Source organism: Salmo salar, chromosome 10 (genome assembly GCF_965601325.2).
Source record: "Salmo salar chromosome 10, fSalSal1, whole genome shotgun sequence".
Classification (NCBI taxonomy): domain Eukaryota; kingdom Metazoa; phylum Chordata; class Actinopteri; order Salmoniformes; family Salmonidae; genus Salmo; species Salmo salar.
Window position 1 is genome coordinate 118,665,001 of NC_138300.1, and position 22,500 is coordinate 118,687,500.

The window sequence follows — 22,500 nt, forward strand, 5'->3', positions numbered from 1 at the left end:
CCCTGGACGATGTTAGAGCCAAGACACGCCGTCCACCCTGGACGATGTCAGAGCCAAGACACGTTGTCCACCCTGGACGATGTTAGAGCCAAGACACGCCGTCCACCCTGGACGATGTTAGAGCCAAGACACGCCGTCCACCCTGGACGATGTCAGAGCCAAGACACGCCGTCCACCCTGGACGATGTCAGGGCCAAGACACGCCGTCCACCCTGGACGATGTCAGAGCCAAGACACGCCGTCCACCCTGGACGATGTCAGAGCCAAGACACGCCGTCCACCCTGGACGATGTCAGAGCCAAGACACGCCGTCCACCCTGGACGATGTCAGGGCCAAGACACGCCGTCCACCCTGGACGATGTCAGAGCCAAGACACGCCGTCCACCCTGGACGATGTCAGAGCCAAGACACGTTGTCCACCCTGGACGATGTCAGGGCCAAGACACGTTGTCCACCCTGGACGATGTCAGAGCCAAGACACGCCGTCCACCCTGGACGATGTCAGAGCCAAGACACGCCGTCCACCCTGGACGATGTCAGGGCCAAGACACGCCGTCCACCCTGGACTTTCATGTCCATCTACAGTGTTTTACATAGACTATTACAGTGGTACTGTCAGGCTGGGCTCTGCTGGGTAGAAATTCACTAGGACTGTGTTAATGAGAAAGACACACACACACACACACACACAACACACACACACACACACACACACACACACACACACACACACCACACACACACACACACACACACACACACACACACACACACATCACACACATCACACACATCACACCCCTCTCACTCTACAAACACTCCACACCTCATAATCACACCAGTTAAAGGTCAGAAGAGTCATGCCAGAAGTTTGTTAGGGGGAGAGGAAAGGGGTGGACAGCCACTAAATCCCCACCCATAGTCCCTGGTCCCAGACATGTTAGGACTGTAGAACAATTCTTATGATCATTGTCATGTCATTGATTTCATTGTGACTGTCAGGCTGGTCCCAGATATCCTATGGTGGTTTAGTTGGCTACATAGCCCATACAGACCAGCTTAACAGTAGGTGCATGGTTATCCTCTGGGATCCCTCTGTGTGTGGAGGGGAGGGTTAGGCTGGCTCAGGGCATGTGTCCTGGTTTGGGATAAGAGTGATAAGCATGGAGGTATTGTGTCCACAGCGGTAGCTAAGCCCTGGGAGGAGTAATTGAGTTATAGATAGCTGGACCCTGACCCCTGGACATTGCACTCCCTTCCTTCAGGGATTTAGATGGAGAGAGATAGATATACCATAGCGGAGTCTGTAGGTCTGTGTTTGTAAGGTAAGAGGGGACTCAGTCATAGAAGTACATCTGGATAGACCCATGACCTTGGTGATTTCTGTTTATTTCATTTCTCTCAATGTTTCTCATTTATGTTCAGCATGTTAGTTCAGTGTGTTAACTTAAACCATCTCATCATTAAGGTTTTGGACTAGAGAAAAGAAACCCAGACTCGTATTTCACTAACAATAAGTGTTATTAAACACCTGACTGTCTGTCTCTCTGCCGTGCTGACTGATTACTCTCCCTCCACACGGCCCGGTGAAATTCCCGGTGTGACCGCCGCTTTGAGCAGGGGGTTGTGAAGGGCACGGCAAGTGTATGTGTGTCATGATGCACGAGGGAACTCTCTTCGGCTATCGACCTCACGCCTAAGGAATGTCCCAAGGTTCTGCAGTATAGTGTCAGTAAAGAGGTTAGGGGTCATCCCCCCAATGCCCAGGTCTGTGTGTGAGTTGGGGAGTGGCAGGCGGTATCCCTGCGACCTTGTCAGCTTTGACAGAAACATGACACGATAACGGTGGTGCTGTCGTTCCTCTCCTGACGCCTGCTGTCTGTCCAGGCTTCGACACAGCAACACCAAGCTCTGGGTGAACAGTCAACAACACAGGGTGAACACAAACCTTTAAATCACTTTTCTGTGTTGTCACAGCAACCTACAAATACTCAATGAATTGACACTGAGGAATGAGGATAGTAAAAAAAACACCTGTTTCACTGGCACTCTGTTTGTCCGTTGACCGTATGACCACATGGCATACAGCCGTCCACAAAGCCTGAGACGCCATTACCACCACACCACCTGGCCATGCCAGTCAGTCCAATGGTCCTCATCAAACAGTCATCACGCTACACTGTAGTGTCCAGTACCAGAGCTCACTGACCCACAGTACAATAAATAGATATTAGAGTCAGAGATAGACAAGTCACATGACTGTCTACTCTAAACCAATGAAGGATGTTATTATGTTACTGTTTGGTTTAAGTTGAGATGACTACTCTAAGAATACACTGGTTAAGTTTTTAGCTATACTTTATTGTCTGTTACTTAGTGCTTCTTCATTGATTTATCTCATACTGAAGGTCACTGTTACTAAAGTGCTTTCAAAGCAATTTAAATCCAAGTGCTGTTGACTTACTAAGGATTCCATTTCAACATATGTTCTCAGCTGTTGATCTGTTCTTGTCCATGCTGGTCTGCCTGCCTGCCTGCCTGCCTGTCCGTCTGTCCGTCTGTCCGGGGAATACCACAGATACTCGGTCACTCTCCTGACCAGTCAGTTATTGTGTAGCCTAGTACCTGTAGTGGAATTGAACTCTCTCTTGAAGACCTTAACAGACACAAAACACTTTAGATTTCCCTCTTGTGTCCTCTCTCCCTCTCTCTCTCTCTCTCTCTCTCTCTCTCTCTCTCTCTCTCTCTCTCTCTCTCCTCTCTCTCTCTCTCTCTCTCTCTCTCTCTCTCTCTCTCTCTCCCCCTCTCTCTCTCTCTCTCTCTCTCTCTCTCTCTCTCTCTCTCTCTCTCTCAATTCAATTCAATTCCAATTTTAGGGCTTTATTGGCATGGGAAACATATGTTTACATTGCCAAAGCCAGTGAAATAGATAATAAACGAAAGTGAAATAAACAATAAAACATTTACAGTAAACATTACACTTACAAAAGTTCCAAAATAATAAAGACATTTAAAATGTCTCTCTCTCTTCCTCCTCCACTCGTAGACATTAAGTCAATCATGGATAGGAAGCTAAATCTGACCCTGGATCTGTATTCCTCTCCCCTCCAGACTCCAAGGCCATCGTGGACGGTAATCTGAAACTGATCCTAGGTCTGATCTGGACTCTGATCCTGCACTACTCCATCTCCATGCCCATGTGGGAGGACGAGGATGACGAGGAGGCTAAGAAACTGACCCCCAAGCAGAGGCTGCTGGGATGGATCCAGAACAAGGTGCCTGAGCTACCAATCAACAACTTCCACCGCGACTGGAGGGATGGCAAGGCCCTGGGAGCCCTGGTAGACAACTGTGCCCCTGGTAAGAACTGACTCAGGAACAGTTTAGTTTGAGGCCCTGGGAGCCATGGTAAGTTCAGGGGTCAGCTATGAGTTACTGTGGTGAGAGGTCAGGGGTCAACTATGAGATACTGTGGTGAGAGGTCAGGGGTCAGATATGAGTTACTGTGGTGAGAGGTCAGGGGTCAGCTATGAGTTACTGTGGTGAGAGGTCAGGGGTCAGATATGAGTTACTGTGGTGAGAGATCAGGGGTCAGATATGAGTTACTGTGGTGAGAGGTCAGGGGTCAACTATGAGTTACTGTGGTGAGATGTCAGGGTCAACTATGAGTCAGTTATTGTATTTGATATGGCATCATGGTATCAGTTACACAGCCTGGCGGGGTCAGTAGGCCTCAGTGGTCCTGTTGACCCAGAGAGAGAGACGGAGAGAGACAGAGAGAGACAGAGAGAGACAGTGACAGACAGACAGACAGACAGACAGACAGACAGACAGACAGACAGACAGACAGACAGACAGACAGACAGACAGACAGACAGACAGACAGACAGACAGACAGACAGACAGACAGACAGACAGAGAGATCGACAGACAGAGAGCGAGAGATCGACAGACAGAGAGAGAGAGAGATTGAGAGAGAAATCGACAGACAGAGAGAGAGAGAGAGAGAGATCGAGAGAGAGAGATCGACAGACAGAGAGCGAGTGATCGACAGACAGAGAGAGAGAGAGAGAGTGAGAGATAGAGATCGACAGAGAGAGAGCGAGTGATCGACAGACAGAGAGAGAGAGAGAGAGTGAGAGATAGAGATCGACAGAGAGAGAGAGAGAGACAGACAGACAGAGGACGTCCCTTCCAGCTGTCTCTGACTGAGTGAAGGAGCTCTCTCAGGCCCAGAGGTCGTAAGCCTGGCTTTAGTGTTTATAGCCTCCACACACAGCAACGCCAAATTTGGGCACGATTCCTCTTCATCTGCCAAGGGACATGTGCTTAGATGCTTGGCAGAGGTTTAAAAACAGCCTGTTCTGTGTTGGAAATGCATGAGGATGAGCTTTGGAGCAGGATTGCCAAGATTCACAAGGATGACTCGTTGACTTGAAAGCACTCCAATTTGACCAGAGGTTGCAGCACACTCTGACCCTCTGACACGAAGCCTTAGAAAGACTCCTTTTTGAGTTCTAGAATAGAGAGAGGAGTCTAGAACACTGTGGTTGACTGTTTACATGGCTAGAAATCCTGGGATGTGTTACAGCCAGCTCTCCTACACCCAGCTAGCTACAGAGGATGTGACCATACAAGGCCATGGTTCTTTATTGAACCCCTAACAGCACTTAGAAAGTTGACAAATCCAGTCCAATCCTTAGTTAGGCTTATGTAGTTAGCTAGGCATTTCTCTAGACTGACCGCTCGTCGGTTTATTCGGAGATAACAGGTGTACAACAAGAAGAGTCATCCCCTCCTTTGTTTGTGACTATTTCTCCTGTATCCCTGACGATAATCTTCTGTGTCCAATTGAAATGTAATAAAGCCCTGAAATATTATATTTTGGGGTGGAGGTGACTAGGCTTAAGTCCAAAGCTGAAATCACCTGGAACTTTGAACACAGAATGTTCTCCTTCTACGGTAGTTCTACTGTCGTTATGCAGTCCTTTCAGAAGATCCAACTTACACCACCCAAACGTTGGTGATTTTTAAATCAGAATGTTATTGTCGGTGACAGTGAATTAACCACGATGTGATGCATACACACCCATTGTTTCAAGTTGCCATAGTAACGCTACAGTAATATTACACAGCAGCTCCGCGACGTGTCCCGTAATAACAAGATAATAGACTCGTGTTGAGCGACTGGCTCTTTGTGTCAGGGAACTCACCGCACAGCTAACAGCTAATCCACTTTAAGCATTAGCAGCACACGGCAGTTTTAGCACGTAGAAATATAACCACACTCCGGTCAACCTGTCACAGACACATTGACTTGAATGAGAAAGCTCGTTCTAGTAAGTCTATTTCGTTGGGCTAAAGCCTGTCTGCTTTAGCCTTCCGTGCCCGACAGGGAAAGTACAAATACGTCTGTTGCTTTCGTTGTTTTGAAATTCGTAGCCCTTCAATCGAAGGCTATCTATGCACCTATCTATACAAACTGGAGCAGAGCAGCATGGGTAAATACAGGGTCACATTGGGTGGTAGGGTGTTAGTAGTAGTTAGTAGTAGTAGTAGTAGTAGTAGTTAATAGTAGGGTAGTAGTGATGAAGTTGTTTCTGTGACCAGATGGGACACTGTTATATTTCTGCACAGTCGTAACCCCAATCCCATTCTAAAACCCCTATCTCTCCCTCTTTCCTCCCCCTCTCCCATCTCTTCCCTCTCTCCCTCCCCCTCTCCTTCTCTCCTGTATCTTCCCTCTCTCCCTCTCTCTCTCTCCCTCCTTCCTCCCCCTCTCTCCTGTCTCTTCCCTCTCTCCCTCTCTCCCTCTCTCCCTCCTTCCTCCCCCTCTCCCTCTCTCCTGTCTCTTCCTTCTCTCTCTCCCTCCTTCCTCCCCCTCTCCCTCTCTCCTGTCTCTTCCCTCTCTCCCTCCTTCCTCCCCCTCTCCCTCTCTCCTGTCTCTTCCCTCTCTCCCTCCTTCCTCCCCCTCTCCCTCTCTCCTGTCTCTTCCTTCTCTCTCTCCCTGTAGGTCTGTGCCCCGACTGGAAGGCCTGGGACCCTAACCACCCTGTGGAGAATGCCAGAGAGGCCATGCAGCAGGCTGACGACTGGCTGGGCGTGCCCCAGGTAAGACACACTACTCTGGGATGACAGTTCCAGGGAAAGCCCCTTGAAGCCACATGTAGTGGAGCCAGTGAATGAGGTGTACTAGAAGTTTTGGTTGGGGATAATATGCACTGAGAAGCAATGGGTCTTTATACTACAATGTATTACTTTTGGTTTGTTATTCAGTGAACACTTTAACAAGATGTGTTTGTAAAGGACGTGTTTGTAAATGACGTGTTTGTAAATGACGTGTTTGTAAATGATGTGTTTGTAAATTACGTGTTTGTAAATGATGTGTTTGTTGGAGTGTTTAGATGCACATTCAATACTAAGATGCTAAGGTGTAGATTTGTTAGATTCTCTAAGGTGTAGATTTGTTAGATTCTCTAAGGTGTAGATTTATTAGATTCTCTAAGGTGTAGATTTGTTAGATTCTCTAAGGTGTAGATTTATTAGATTCTCTAAGGTGTAGATTTATTAGATTCTCTAAGGTGTAGATTTATTAGATTCTCTAAGGTGTAGATTTGTTAGATTCTCTAAGGTGTAGATTTGTTAGATTCTCTAAGGTGTAGATTTATTAGATTCTCTAAGGTGTAGATTTATTAGATTCTCTAAGGTGTAGATTTATTAGATTCTCTAAGGTGTAGATTTATTAGATTCTCTAAGGTGTAGATTTATTAGATTCTCTAAGGTGTAGATTTATTAGATTCTCTAAGGTGTAGATTTGTTAGATTCTCTAAGGTGTAGATTTATTAGATTCTCTAAGGTGTAGATTTGTTAGATTCTCTAAGGTGTAGATTTATTAGATTCTCTAAGGTGTAGATTTATTAGATTCTCTAAGGTGTAGATTTGTTAGATTCTCTAAGGTGTAGATTTATTAGATTCTCTAAGGTGTAGATTTGTTAGATTCTCTAAGGTGTAGATTTGTTAGATTCTCTAAGGTGTAGATTTATTAGATTCTCTAAGGTGTAGATTTATTAGATTCTCTAAGGTGTAGATTTGTTAGATTCTCTAAGGTGTAGATTTATTAGATTCTCTAAGGTGTAGATTTATTAGATTCTCTAAGGTGTAGATTTGTTAGATTCTCTAAGGTGTAGATTTATTAGATTCTCTAAGGTGTAGATTTGTTAGATTCTCTAAGGTGTAGATTTATTAGATTCTCTAAGGTGTAGATTTATTAGATTCTCTAAGGTGTAGATTTATTAGATTCTCTAAGGTGTAGATTTATTAGATTCTCTAAGGTGTAGATTTATTAGATTCTCTAAGGTGTAGATTTATTAGATTCTCTAAGGTGTAGATTTATTAGATTCTCTAAGGTGTAGATTTATTAGATTCTCTAAGGTGTAGATTTGTTAGATTCTCTAAGGTGTAGATTTATTAGATTCTCTAAGGTGTAGATTTATTAGATTCTCTAAGGTGTAGATTTATTAGATTCTCTAAGGTGTAGATTTGTTAGATTCTCTAAGGTGTAGATTTATTAGATTCTCTAAGGTGTAGATTTATTAGATTCTCTAAGGTGTAGATTTATTAGATTCTCTAAGGTGTAGATTTATTAGATTCTCTAAGGTGTAGATTTATTAGATTCTCTAAGGTGTAGATTTGTTAGATTCTCTAAGGTGTAGATTTATTAGATTCTCTAAGGTGTAGATTTGTTAGATTCTCTAAGGTGTAGATTTATTAGATTCTCTAAGGTGTAGATTTGTTAGATTCTCTAAGGTGTAGATTTATTAGATTCTCTAAGGTGTAGATTTATTAGATTCTCTAAGGTGTAGATTTATTAGATTCTCTAAGGTGTAGATTTGTTAGATTCTCTAAGGTGTAGATTTGTTAGATTCTCTAAGGTGTAGATTTGTTAGATTCTCTAAGGTGTAGATTTATTAGATTCTCTAAGGTGTAGATTTATTAGATTCTCTAAGGTGTAGATTTATTAGATTCTCTAAGGTGTAGATTTATTAGATTATCTAAGGTGTAGATTTGTTAGATTCTCTAAGGTGTAGATTTGTTAGATTCTCTAAGGTGTAGATTTGTTAGATTCTCTAAGGTGTAGATTTATTAGATTCTCTAAGGTGTAGATTTATTAGATTCTCTAAGGTGTAGATTTATTAGATTCTCTAAGGTGTAGATTTATTAGATTCTCTAAGGTGTAGATTTATTAGATTCTCTAAGGTGTAGATTTATTAGATTCTCTAAGGTGTAGATTTGTTAGATTCTCTAAGGTGTAGATTTATTAGATTCTCTAAGGTGTAGATTTGTTAGATTCTCTAAGGTGTAGATTTGTTAGATTCTCTAAGGTGTAGATTTGTTAGATTCTCTAAGGTGTAGATTTATTAGATTCTCTAAGGTGTAGATTTGTTAGATTCTCTAAGGTGTAGATTTATTAGATTCTCTTCTGAAACAGAATCTGTGAGCTGTACTATTTTTGTGGGTGTTTCTCTACTTATTTATCTGACACAGCGTACATAGTCTGGATTAAGAACGACCATTGGTGACATGGCATAGCCTTAGGGTGAATATTGAGCAGGCCTAGGGTGTATATTGAGCAGGGTGTGTGCCATGGATTCCCAGGCCTAGGGGGCTGAATTCTCTCCAGGCTGAGGGCTGTACCGTGGCCTGTAGATGAGGTGTGGGAGAGGGCTTGGCTCAGGGCTAAATCCCCTGACTGCATGGCTTACTGAGGCCACAGTCCTGCTGTATCAGGGTTAAATATAGACAGACAGCTTTACACCAGACTGATACTACCAACATGGCAGAGGGAAGGAGGGAGAAGGAAGAGGAGAGAGACAATGGAATAGAATAGATTATAAATACATTAGAAATAGTATCTATGCAATGTGCCTTCACATTGGTATACAGAACAAACAATAATTACATGTCTGTCTGTCTGTCTGTCTGTCTGTCTGTCTGTCTGTCTGTCTGTCTGTCTGTCTGTCTGTCTGTCTGTCTGTCTGTCTGTCTGTCTGTCTGTCTGTCTGTCTGTCTGTCTGTCTGTCTGTCTGTCTGTCTGTCTGTCTGTCTGTCTGTCTGTCGGTCTGTCTGTCTGTCGGTCTGTCTGTCTCCCTGTCCGTCTGAAAACAGTTGTGCTATGAACTCTTCTCCCCAAGGAGCAAATGGGTTTAAGTCAAGTTAGACAATTGTGGTTGTACAGTATTAACCTTACACCCTGTGCTTGTTGCCTAGGTGATCGCCCCTGAGGAGATTGTAGATCCGGATGTGGATGAACATTCAGTGATGACCTACCTGTCCCAGTTCCCCAAGGCTAAGCTGAAGCCTGGCGCTCCCCTCAAACCTAAAGGCGTTCAGCTGTACCCCAACAAGGCCAAGGCATACGGACCTGGTGGGTGCTCACTGAGCAGTGTAGTTGAATAAGGACTTGGGTTGCAAAATTCCGGAAACATTCCCAAAATCCCCATGTTTCTCAGGAATCTCGGTTGCAGGATTCTTGGGAATCAATAAGCAGTGAAGGAAACTTCCAACCAGGATTTCAGAAACATGGCATAGTTTGGGTTAAGAACGACCAGGAACTTTTACAATGTTTCTGGGTATTTGTAACCCAAGCAAGCAACTGATAAGCATCATTAATTGTTTTATATACATAGACTCAAACATATCTAACTTGCTATCTCCCACTCCCTCGCGTAGGTATTGATTCCCATGGAAACATGGTTCTGAAGCCAGCAGTGTTCACAGTGGAGACTCTGCAGGCAGGTCAGGCTGAGGTGCTGGTCTATGTGACCGATCCTGAGGGACACACTGAGGAAGCTACAGTGGTCTTCAACAATGACAAAAACAGGACCTACACTGTCACTTACGTACCCAAGGTTGAGGGTGTCCACAAGGTAAACAAACTGCTGCCATCAATATCCCGTGTAGATTTATGTTATGTATTCTTTACGTCGCTTTACTAAAACTGTACATTACTTTACATATGTTTTCTTGACTTGACTTGATTTGACTTAACTTGACTTGTCTTTATTTTACAATCTACACGTCTCATCGTCACAATGTACCACTAGAGCATTGGAAACTTACAGGAACATTTGAATGTTTTCCTCCCTCAGGTAAAAGTGCTGTTTGCAGGGCAGGACATTGACAAGAGTCCCTACACAGTGAACGTTGCCAAGGCCATGGGTGATCCCAACAAGGTCCAGGCCAGAGGACCAGGGCTGGAACCTACCGGCAATGTCGCCAACAAACCCACCTATTTCGACATCTACACTGCAGGTAAGGAGTGGGAAGTCAACAATGTTCGATCTTCAACAAGGTTGGACAAGAAACACACTAACACTGATCCGTTCAGTTGCTGGCCAAACTGGAGAAACTAGAAGGAATCAAAACATTTACTGAGGATGCTACAGCAGCCCCTGAATTATTGACATATTTTTGTTGTAGTGTTGTAGCTTAGCCTTTACTAGTCCTGTATTAGCAGACTGGTATAGCCATCTGTAGCGCCGGCAACATTTTGTTTAACCCCCAAACAACTTCCTGCGGCTATGCATTTACTCTGAGGGCCCACAACAATATCCATGCACGTTTCCTTGTTTTGATCACATGGTTTGTCCATATTTCCTTGTTTTGATCACATGGTTGATTAACAGCATTTTGATTGGTGTCTTCCTGTTGTCTTGTACAGGTGCTGGTAATGGTGATGTGAGCGTTGTCGTTGTGGACCCTGAGGGGAAGAAAGACACAGTAGAACTGATCTTGGAAAACAAGGGGGACAGTGTTTTCCGTTGCACCTACCGACCCATGTTGGAGGGCCCCCACACCATCCACATCCTGTTCGCGGGTCAGGAGATCCCCAAGAGCCCCTTCAAAGTTCAAATCGCAGAGGGTGAGTTAGCACTGAGCTAACCAACTGTCACTACAAAAATCACTGTTGTAAAATTGTGTCGTTCCGTTGTTGATCTGTCACTCTCTAGTTCCACAGTCTACAGTATCTCGATCCCTCAGTGGTACTAACAGGTTGTCACGACGACTAAGACCAGTTAGTGTACTATGTTAAAGTTAAATTAACATCCTGTCTGTGATTTGTAGCTCCTCCCTCTATGGTGGGTCCTCCTCCAGTTCAGATTATCCCCCAGTCTGCCTTCACCTCTCCCAGGGGGGAGAGGGGGCCAGCGGGTAAGAAAGGGGGTGTCCCTACCCCCAAAGGCAAAAAGGGTCGACCAAGTTAGTATGGGCCCTCCAGGTGGACGCCTGCGCCCGTTTTGCCCGCTGTTATGCTAGCCGTGCCCACCGTCCCTGTGCACTATACTCTATGCCATTTGCCCTATGCCTTGCAGATGCCCTGAATGCTTCCTGTGACGGGGGCAACGCTATACCATCTGAGTGACTTGCTTGGGCGCCTGCCGCCTCGCCTGTGGCAGCTTGATGTTGGAGACAGATATTTCTAGCCCTATTTTGTAGCAAAGTGAATGTTGTAGTAGGAAACTATCCAGGGAAGGTATTTTAGTCTTTGTGAGCCAATGCTTCACAGATTGCATTACGAAATGCAGTGTCAAATGTTTATTGCTTGCTGTGATTCCTTGATCTTGGGTTAGCATTCATAGGTTTGATTGCTTCAAACTAATGAGTATAGCCAAGCCTGCAATCAGCGCTTCCATGAAACGTCATTTTGTCAGTTGATGCCTGGAATCGCCATTCATGTTCTCATGCTGCGACCATTACATGATTGCGTATTATACAATGTGACTGTCCTACATTCAGCACTGTGCTATTCCTCTTATGCTGCATTGTGTTCATAGCTGGCATCCTATGGGAATTGATTGACTGATGATGTTCTGTGTCCTTCAAGAAGTCATTCTTTGCAGCGTCTTGTTTGCATATGGTGTTATACCGTATGTGAATGCCTGCCTACCTACCTACCTACCTACCTACCTACCTACCTACCTACCTACCTACCTACCTACCTACCTACCTACCTACCTACCTACCTACCTACCTACCTACCTACCTACCTACCTACCTACCTACCTACCTACCTACCTACCTACCTACCTACCTACCTACCTACCTACCTACCTACCTACCTACCTACCTACCTACCTACCTACCTACCTACCTACCTACCTACCTACCTACCTACCTACCTACCTACCTACCTACCTACCTACCTACCTACCTACCTACCTACCTACCTACCTACCTACCTACCTACCTACCTACCTACCTACCTACCTACCTACCTACCTACCTACCTACCTACTTACCTACCTACCTACCTATCTATCTATCTTGCTGCCACTAATATGACCCAGCTCCTGTCAGCTCCTACTGTTAGGCCAGTCTATGTTCCACTGTCCTTAACCACCCCTCTCTCTCCCTCTCCAGCCATCAATGCCAACGCGTGTCGTGCCACGGGCCGAGGCCTCCAGCCTAAGGGGGTGAGGGTGAAGGAGGTGGCAGACTTCAAGGTCTTCACCAAGGGAGCCGGCAGCGGAGAGCTCAAGGTCTCAGTGACTGGACCAAGTGAGTCAGCACTCTTCTCTCTCTCTCCTCCTTTCTCTCTCTCCTCTTTTCTCCTTTACTACTATTATATTATCCTCAATCATCTCTCTCTGGTAACTCTGTCCTTTACTACTATTATATTATCCTCAATCATCTCTGGTAACTCTGTCCTTTACTACTATTATATTATCCTCAATCATCTCTGGTAACTGTCCTTTACTACTATTATATTATCCTCAATCATCTCTGGTAACTCTGTCCTTTACTACTATTATATTATCCTCAATCATCTCTGGTAACTCTGTCCTTTACTACTATTTTATTATCCTCAATCATCTCTGGTAACTCTGTCCTTTACTACTATTATATTATCCTCAATCATCTCTGGTAACTCTGTCCTTTACTACTATTATATTATCCTCAATCATCTCTGGTAACTCTGTCCTTTACTACTATTATATTATCCTCAATCATCTCTGGTAACTCTGTCCTTTACTACTATTATATTATCCTCAATCATCTCTGGTAACTCTGTCCTTTACTACTATTATATTATCCTCAATCATCTCTCTCTGGTAACTCTGTCCTTTACTACTATTATATTATCCTCAATCATCTCTCTGGTAACTCTGTCCTTTACTACTATTATATTATCCTCAATCATCTCTGGTAACTCTGTCCTTTACTACTATTATATTATCCTCAATCATCTCTGGTATCTCTGTCCTTTACTACTATTATATTATCCTCAATCATCTCTGGTAACTCTGTCCTTTACTACTATTATATTATCCTCAATCATCTCTGGTAACTCTGTCCTTTACTACTATTATATTATCCTCAATCATCTCTGGTAACTCTGTCCTTTACTACTATTATATTATCCTCAATCACCTCTCTGGTAACTCTGTCCTTTACTACTATTATATTATCCTCAATCATCTCTGGTAACTCTGTCCTTTACTACTATTATATTATCCTCAATCATCTCTCTCTGGTAACTCTGTCCTTTACTACTATTATATTATCCTCAATCATCTCTGGTAACTCTGTCCTTTACTACTATTATATTATCCTCAATCATCTCTGGTAACTCTGTCCTTTACTACTATTATATTATCCTCAATCATCTCTGGTAACTCTGTCCTTTACTACTATTATATTATCCTCAATCATCTCTCTCTGGTAACTCTGTCCTTTACTACTATTATATTATCCTCAATCATCTCTGGTAACTCTGTCCTTTACTACTATTATATTATCCTCAATCATCTCTCTCTGGTAACTCTGTCCTTTACTACTATTATATTATCCTCAATCATCTCTCTCTGGTAACTCTGTCCTTTACTACTATTATATTATCCTCAATCATCTCTCTCTGGTAACTCTGTCCTTTACTACTATTATATTATCCTCAATCATCTCTGGTAACTCTGTCCTTTACTACTATTATATTATCCTCAATCATCTCTGGTAACTCTGTCCTTTACTACTATTATATTATCCTCAATCATCTCTGGTAACTCTGTCCTTTACTACTATTATATTATCCTCAATCATCTCTGGTAACTCTGTCCTTTACTACTATTATATTATCCTCAATCATCTCTGGTAACTCTGTCCTTTACTACTATTATATTATCCTCAATCATCTCTGGTAACTCTGTCCTTTACTACTATTATATTATCCTCAATCATCTCTGGTAACTCTGTCCTTTACTACTATTATATTATCCTCAATCATCTCTGGTAACTCTGTCCTTTACTACTATTATATTATCCTCAATCATCTCTGGTAACTCTGTCCTTTACTACTATTATATTATCCTCAATCACCTCTCTGGTAACTCTGTCCTTTACTACTATTATATTATCCTCAATCATCTCTGGTAACTCTGTCCTTTACTACTATTATATTATCCTCAATCATCTCTGGTAACTCTGTCCTTTACTACTATTATATTATCCTCAATCATCTCTGGTAACTCTGTCCTTTACTACTATTATATTATCCTCAATCATCTCTGGTAACTCTGTCCTTTACTACTATTATATTATCCTCAATCACTCTCTCGGTAACTCTGTCCTTTACTACTATTATATTATCCTCAATCATCTCTGGTAACTCTGTCCTTTACTACTATTTTATTATCCTCAATCATCTCTGGTAACTCTGTCCTTTACTACTATTTTATTATCCTCAATCATCTCTCTCTGGTAACTCTGTCCTTTACTACTATTATATTATCCTCAATCATCTCTGGTAACTCTGTCCTTTACTACTATTATATTATCCTCAATCATCTCTGGTAACTCTGTCCTTTACTACTATTATATTATCCTCAATCATCCTCTCTGGTAACTCTGTCCTTTACTACTATTATATTATCCTCAATCACCTCTCTGGTAACTCTGTCCTTTACTACTATTATATTATCCTCAATCATCTCTGGTAACTCTGTCCTTTACTACTATTATATTATCCTCAATCATCTCTGGTAACTCTGTCCTTTACTACTATTATATTATCCTCAATCATCTCTGGTAACTCTGTCCTTTACTACTATTATATTATCCTCAATCATCTCTGGTAACTCTGTCCTTTACTACTATTATATTATCCTCAATCATCTCTGGTAACTCTGTCCTTTACTACTATTATATTATCCTCAATCATCTCTGGTAACTCTGTCCTTTACTACTATTATATTATCCTCAATCATCTCTGGTATCTCTGTCCTTTACTACTATTATATTATCCTCAATCATCTCTGGTAACTCTGTCCTTTACTACTATTATATTATCCTCAATCATCTCTGGTAACTCTGTCCTTTACTACTATTATATTATCCTCAATCATCTCTGGTATCTCTGTCCTTTACTACTATTATATTACCCTCAAACATCTCTCTCTGGTAACTCTCTCTTCATACAACTTGCTGATCTTCTCTTTAATCTTTCAATGTAATACTTTGACTTCCTCTTTGTTTGTTCCCTCTATAGTTTATTGGGTCATGGATTTGTGATGTGCATCAGAGGCTGTGTCAGAGACTACAACAAGGTCCTGTTAGTAATCATACTGTGCTTCTCCTCTCAGGTGGAGCAGAGGCACCAGTGAAAGTTAAGGATATTGGTGATGGTGTCTATGAGTGTGAATATCTCCCTGTCCAGACTGGTAAATACACAGTTAACATCACCTGGGGAGGACAACTCATCCCACGCAGGTGAGGATTATACTATCCACCAACCAGGCCCTGACTCAGTTTAACACAGACAACTTCATACAATACTACTTAGGATTTACCTACCTTAGCACTGATCTGGAATCAGGGTAAGACTATTTGCTAAATGTAAGTGTATACTACGGTTTTATCTTGATTAAAAGTTGTGTCTGTGTCTCCCTCAGTCCCTTCGAGGTGGAGGTGAGTGAGGAGGTTGGCCCTCAGAAGGTGAGAGCTTGGGGCCCCGGCCTGCTGACCGGCCAGGTGGGCAAGTCAGCTGACTTCGTGGTCGAGGCCATCGGCACCGAAGTAGGAACTCTGGGTAAGTCAGGACATGAGGGCCCTCGGGCATTGTGGGTAATGTAGTTGAACCAGTAGAGTAATGGATTAGGTATACTGCTTCTTCTCTGAAGACAACAGTTCAGTTGGTATTCTTACAGGTGTACAAGGGGACATTAACTGGATGCCTCTTCACTGATTAGGAGACTAAAGTCTAAACTTCTTCATACGCCCTCCTCTCTCTAGGTTTCTCCATCGAGGGTCCGTCCCAGGCTAAGATAGAATGTGACGATAAGGGTGACGGCTCCTGCGATGTCCGCTATTGGCCCACTGAGCCAGGTGACTACGCCGTCCATGTCATCTGTGATGACGAAGACATCAAGGACAGCCCCTTCATGGCCCACATCCTGCCTGCAGCCAATGACTGCTTTCCTGAGAAGGTTAGCTCCACCCACCACTCCAGCTAGCTCCGCCCTTACAGGAGTGGTAGTCTTTATAAAACACGAAAACACACTGATGTGCACACACATAAACACACACAAAAACACAAACTAACACATAAACAAACAAACTAACACATAAACACACACAAAAACACAAACTAACACATAAACAAACAAACTAACACATAAACACACACAAAAACACAAACTAACACATAAACAAACAAACTAACACATAAACACACACAAAAACACAAACTAACACATAAACAAACAAACTAACACATAAACACACACAAAAACACAAACTAACACATAAACAAACAAATAAACTAACAGAAACAAACAAATAAACTAACACATAAACACACAAACTAACACATAAACAAACAAATAAACTAACACATAAACACACAAACTAACACATAAACAAACAAATAAACTAACACATAAACAAACAAATAAACTAACACATAAACAAACAAATAAACTAACACATAAACAAACAAACTAACACATAAACAAACAAACTAACACATAAACAAACAAACTAACACATAAACAAACAAATAAACTAACACATAAATAACCAAACAAACAAACTAACACATAAACAAAAAAACAAACTAACACATAAACAAACAAATAAACGAACACATAAACAAACAAGTAAACTAACACATACATATAAATACATAATAAAAACTCAGAATATGTCTCATCTGCAGGTGAAAGCTTTCGGTCCAGGTCTGGCGCCCACTGGGGTCATTGTAAACAAACCCACAGAGTTCACCATCGATGCCCGCGAGGCTGGCAACGGCCACCTCAAGATCTACGCCCAGGATACAGAGGGCGTCACCATCGACATTAAGATCACTGACAAGGGTGACGGCACCTTCCTGTGTGTGTACATCCCCACCAAGCCCATCAAACACACCATCATCATCACCTGGGGAGACGTCAACGTGCCCAACAGCCCCTTCAGGGTGAGTAGGAACAACCCACTGGGGTTCGAACCCAGATCTCCTGTGCATTACCAGACTTCATTAGCCTGCTGAGTTAAAGGCATTATGTCAGGGACGGGGAGTCTTCAGGTCTCAGACAGACGAGGCAGTTACGTAAGCTCAGCCACTCTACTCTTTCTTACACTCCACTAGAAATGGATAAGACTACTTTAGGTAGCAACCATAGTGCTGTGTGCCAAGTACTGTGTCTGTGTGTATAGGTGATTGTTGGAGAGGGCTGCCACCCAGCCAAGGTCAAGGTGTATGGTCCAGGAGTGGAGAAGACAGGACTCAAGGCCAACGAGCCCACCTACTTCACTGTGGACTGTGCCGAGGCTGGACAAGGTACGTGTGTCTGAATAGGAAATACTACTCAAAAGGTTCTTCAGCTTGTTCCTGTAGAAGAACCCTGCAGGGTTCCAGGTAGAACCTTGTCACCCTGTTAAAACCCAATTAAAAGCATTTCTTCCATAGAGAAGGCAGTTGACCATTGTCTTGCACTTGTTCTTGCTAATACCAACCTAACTTTAGTGCCTGCAGCTGTAGAAGATCAGAAATGTATGGCTATTATGGCTACAGTGTTATGAGATTTCTCCATATATAGATATGAAATGAATGTTTATCCATTGACCTCCCACAGGAGACATTAGCATTGGGATCAAGTGTGCTCCAGGAGTGGTGGGTCCAGCTGAGGCTGACATCGACTTTGACATCATCAAGAACGACAATGACACCTTCACTGTCAAGTACACTCCTCCTGGCGCAGGGAAATACACCATCATGGTGCTGTTCGCTGAGCAGGTAAAACTACATTTCCCAGAATCCTTCAGTTGAGGGTTACTGTTACTATGTGGCTTAGCATTACAGCTATAAGAATACTTCTAGCTTCTAGCTTCTAAGGTTGACCCTAATGGCACAGAAGTTAGATCTGTGTTCAAGTTTTTTATTCAAAAGTGTACAGCAACAAAACTATTCCCATATTTGTTTTCCAGGAAATCCCCATCAGTCCATTCAGAATTAAGGTTGATCCTTCCCATGATGCTGGCAAAGTGAGGGCTGAGGGCCCAGGACTCAACAAGACAGGCGTGGAGGTGGGTACTCCGACCCACTTCACCATCTTTACCAAGGGAGCAGGCAAGGCCAAGCCTGAGGTCCAGTTCACAGCAGCTGGCCTGAAGGGGGAAGCTGTGAGGGACTTTGAGATCATCGACAACCATGACTACTCCTACACCGTCAAGTACACCGCTGTTCAACAGGGCCAGATGACCATCTCCGTCACCCATGGAGGGGACCCCATTCCGAAGAGCCCCTTCATTATTACTGTGGCTCCTCCTATAGATCTGGGAAAGGTCAAGGTTACAGGACTCGACACCAGTAAGTTCTCAACTTTGTACACAATATAAAGTAAGGTTGAAGGGGCCCACTTCTTGAATTCAGCTCTGCTTTGGTTCTCTTCTCATCAATGACTGCCTGGAGGAGTCAATTGTAAATATTGAATCCAAATTGTGCTGTGACATGTACAGAAGTACATTTTTGATTGCCTTGTCTGAGACTGGACAGCTGTAAACGTGTTTTGGTGGTGGTGGTTGATTTAAATGTGTCCATGTGGTGGTTGTCTTATAGAAGTGGAGGTGGGCAAGGACCAGGAGTTTTCCATCAACACCAAGGGAGCTGGTGGGCAGGGCGAGGTAGCCGTCAAGATGACCTCACCCTCCGGCCGACCAATCCCCTGCAAGCTGGAGTCAGACGCGGCCAATGGCGCCCACTCTGTGAAGTATATCCCCCCAGAGGAGGGGCCTTACAAGGTGGACGTCAGCTATGATGGGAACCCCGTCCCTGGATCCCCCTTCGCAGTAGAGGGATTGATGCCTGCTGACCCCTCAAAGGTAAAATATAAAAGTTTATAAAATCATCACTATCACTTTCCCTGAGTGGGTAACACTTCATTTGAAGGATACCTACATAAGAACTTCATAAAACATTCATAACCCATGCATAGCACAGTCATAAGCAGTACGTGAGCATACATGCTTATGTCAGCAACCAGACGGCTGTACTGAAGCTTAGCAGTCCAGCGATCCTGACATTATGAGGTGCACTCATTTCCAATTCCTCTCTCCCTCAGGTGCGCGCTTATGGCCCAGGCCTGAAGGGAGGCATTGTGGGTAAACCAGCTCCATTCGCCATCGACACCAAAGGAGCGGGCGCCGGTGGGCTGGGCCTGACGGTGGAGGGGCCTTGCGAGGCTAAGATTGAGTGCCAGGACAACGGAGATGGAACCTGCTCAGTTTCCTACTTGCCCACTGAGGCTGGAGAGTATGCCATCAACATCCTGTTTGGAGAGCAGCACATCCCTGGGTCTCCCTTCAAAGCAGCTGTGAAGCCATGTCTGGACCCCAGCAAGGTACACCTCCTATATGCCTAGTTGTTGATTTATTGATAGGCCTGTTTGTTGTGTATGATTTGCAGATACACTGTCCGTGTATTTAGGATCATTATATGCTTTATATCTTAAAGTATTGTAGGACATCACATTTCAGATAGTATGTGTGTTTCAGCGTAAGTACAAAGATGTCGAAAATAAACCTTAACTTAAGCCTAAACCTGAACCTAAACCCGGACATAAACCTAAGCCTGAACCTAAAGCTAAACCTAAACCAAACCTAACTCTACAGGTAACAGCCAGTGGGCCAGGCCTGGAGAAGGCCAAGGCAGGGGAACCAGCCTACTTCACAGTGGACTGCACCAGTGCTGGAGAGGCTGAACTCACCATTGAGATCGTCTCTGAGTCCGGGGCTCAGGCCGAGGTCCACATCCAGAAGACTGCAGATGGGACCTTCTCTGTCACCTACATCCCACCCTTCCACGGCACACACACCATTACCATCAAGTACGGGGGTCATGTTGTACCCAAGTTCCCCGCGGTCATCCAGGTGGAGCCGGCTGTGGACACCAGCGGAGTGCAGGTCTATGGACCAGGGGTGGAGCCCAGAGGTAAGGAGGAGGGAGTAGGGATGGAGTGGTTCTTCTGTCGATGCATATTACAGTAGTCTATAGCAAAGACTACTATAGCTATAGCTAAATGCTACTACAGATAAAGACTACTATGGCGAAAGCTAAATGCTACTACAGATAAAGACTACTATGGCGAAAGCTAAATGCTACTACAGATAAAGACTACTATAGCTATAGCTAAATGCTACTACAGATAAAGACTAATATAGCTATAGCTAAATGCTACTACAGATAAAGACTACTATGGCGAAAGCTAAATGCTACTACAGATAAAGACTACTATGGCGAAAGCTAAATGCTACTACAGATAAAGACTACTATGGCGAAAGCTAAATGCTACTACAGATAAAGACTACTATAGCTATAGCTAAATGCTACTACAGATAAAGACTACTATGGCGAAAGCTAAATGCTACTGCAGATAAAGACTACTATGGCGAAAGCTAAATGCTACTACAGATAAAGACTAATATAGCTATAGCTAAATGCTACTACAGATAAAGACTACTATGGCGAAAGCTAAATGCTACTACAGATAAAGACTACTATAGCTATAGCTAAATGCTACTACAGATAAAGACTACTATGGCGAAAGCTGTTATAGATAAAGACTACTATTCCAAGGTTATTTAACCGGGGGTCCTCGGAAATATATAAAGCATTTATTTTACTTTATGAATATCGCTAGCAACAACAGAATAAACACATCTTCTAATGATGTCAACTTTATTTCTCAACTCAATTACACTCACTGGAGTATCTGACATAGGCTTTGAATAGGCTACCAGTTAATAGACTACCAGTCAATAGACTACCAGTCAATAGTCTACCAGTCAATAGGCTACCAGTCAATAGACTACCAGTCAATAGACTACCAGTCAATAGTCTACCAGTCAATAGACTACCAGTCAATAGGCTACCAGTCAATAGGCTACCAGTCAATAGACTACCAGTCAATAGACTACCAGTCAATAGTCTACCAGTCAATAGTCTACCAGTCAATAGGCTACCAGTCAATAGGCTACCAGTCAATAGTCTACCAGTCAATAGGCTACCAGTCAATAGTCTACCAGTCAATAGACTACCAGTCAATAGTCTACCAGTCAATAGTCTACCAGTCAATAGGCTACCAGTCAATAGGCTACCAGTCAATAGTCTACCAGTCAATAGGCTACCAGTCAATAGGCTACCAGTCAATAGGCTACCAGTCAATAGTCTACCAGTCAATAGTCTACCAGTCAATAGTCTACCAGTCAATAGGCTACCAGTCAATAGTCTACCAGTCAATAGTCTACCAGTCAATAGGCTACCAGTCAATAGGCTACCAGTCAATAGGCTACCAGTCAATAGGCTACCAGTCAATAGTCTACCAGTGTGGCAGTGCTGCTGGTAAGGTTTCTCAACTTGGACATTCATTTTTGCCAACACATGTCTAACCTTCGTTTCACCAGCTAAACAGCTGCTCTTAGCGAAAATGTGTTTGGATGTTAGAGTTTACACGTCCTCTTCCAATTATAATGTGTGGAGGTTCAAATCTATTAATTTTAAAATGTTGATTACTTCTCCTTGACATTATCATTCACCTGATGATAAGACAAGATGTTAAATACATTTTGTTTGCTGACATATATGGGGGTTCCTGGGTCACCGTTTTGCCTGGGAGGGGGTCGCTGGGCAAGACCCCCTGTAGTATACTATAGCTAAAGGCTAAGGTTACTATAGCTAAAGGCTAAGGTTACTATAGCTAAAGGCTAAGGTTACTATAGCTAAAGGCTAAGGTTGCTATAGCTAAAGGCTAAGGTTACTATAGCTTACTGGTAAAGGTCATCATTGCTAAAGGCTAAGGTTACTATAGCTAAAGGCTAAGGTTACTATAGCTAAAGGCTAAGGTTACTATAGCTAAAGGCTAAGGTTACTATAGCTAAAGGCTAAGGTTGCTATAGCTAAAGGCTAAGGTTACTATAGCTAAAGGCTAAGGTTACTATAGCTAAAGGCTAAG

At 43.1% G+C, this 22,500-nt stretch overlaps 1 protein-coding gene across 3 annotated transcripts in view; it reads left to right on the forward strand.

Annotated features, from left to right (window-relative positions):
• The window catches only part of LOC106561692 (filamin-C), a 45,106-nt gene that overhangs the window by 3,088 nt on the left and 19,518 nt on the right, over positions 1 to 22,500 (forward strand). The window contains exons 2-19 of one of the 3 annotated variants that reach the window (XM_014125898.3): positions 3,113 to 3,361; positions 6,015 to 6,112; positions 9,269 to 9,425; positions 9,731 to 9,927; positions 10,150 to 10,312; positions 10,722 to 10,922; positions 11,126 to 11,260; positions 12,422 to 12,559; positions 15,637 to 15,763; positions 15,946 to 16,082; positions 16,286 to 16,479; positions 17,211 to 17,468; positions 17,708 to 17,831; positions 18,127 to 18,287; positions 18,479 to 18,860; positions 19,110 to 19,372; positions 19,612 to 19,890; positions 20,162 to 20,480. In XM_014125898.3, the coding sequence (XP_013981373.2) occupies positions 3,113 to 3,361; positions 6,015 to 6,112; positions 9,269 to 9,425; positions 9,731 to 9,927; positions 10,150 to 10,312; positions 10,722 to 10,922; positions 11,126 to 11,260; positions 12,422 to 12,559; positions 15,637 to 15,763; positions 15,946 to 16,082; positions 16,286 to 16,479; positions 17,211 to 17,468; positions 17,708 to 17,831; positions 18,127 to 18,287; positions 18,479 to 18,860; positions 19,110 to 19,372; positions 19,612 to 19,890; positions 20,162 to 20,480 (3,582 nt within the window). The remainder of the gene's footprint in view (positions 1 to 3,112; positions 3,362 to 6,014; positions 6,113 to 9,268; positions 9,426 to 9,730; positions 9,928 to 10,149; positions 10,313 to 10,721; positions 10,923 to 11,125; positions 11,261 to 12,421; positions 12,560 to 15,636; positions 15,764 to 15,945; positions 16,083 to 16,285; positions 16,480 to 17,210; positions 17,469 to 17,707; positions 17,832 to 18,126; positions 18,288 to 18,478; positions 18,861 to 19,109; positions 19,373 to 19,611; positions 19,891 to 20,161; positions 20,481 to 22,500) is intronic. The other 2 variants (XM_014125899.3, XM_014125900.3) reach the window with 2 other exon arrangements.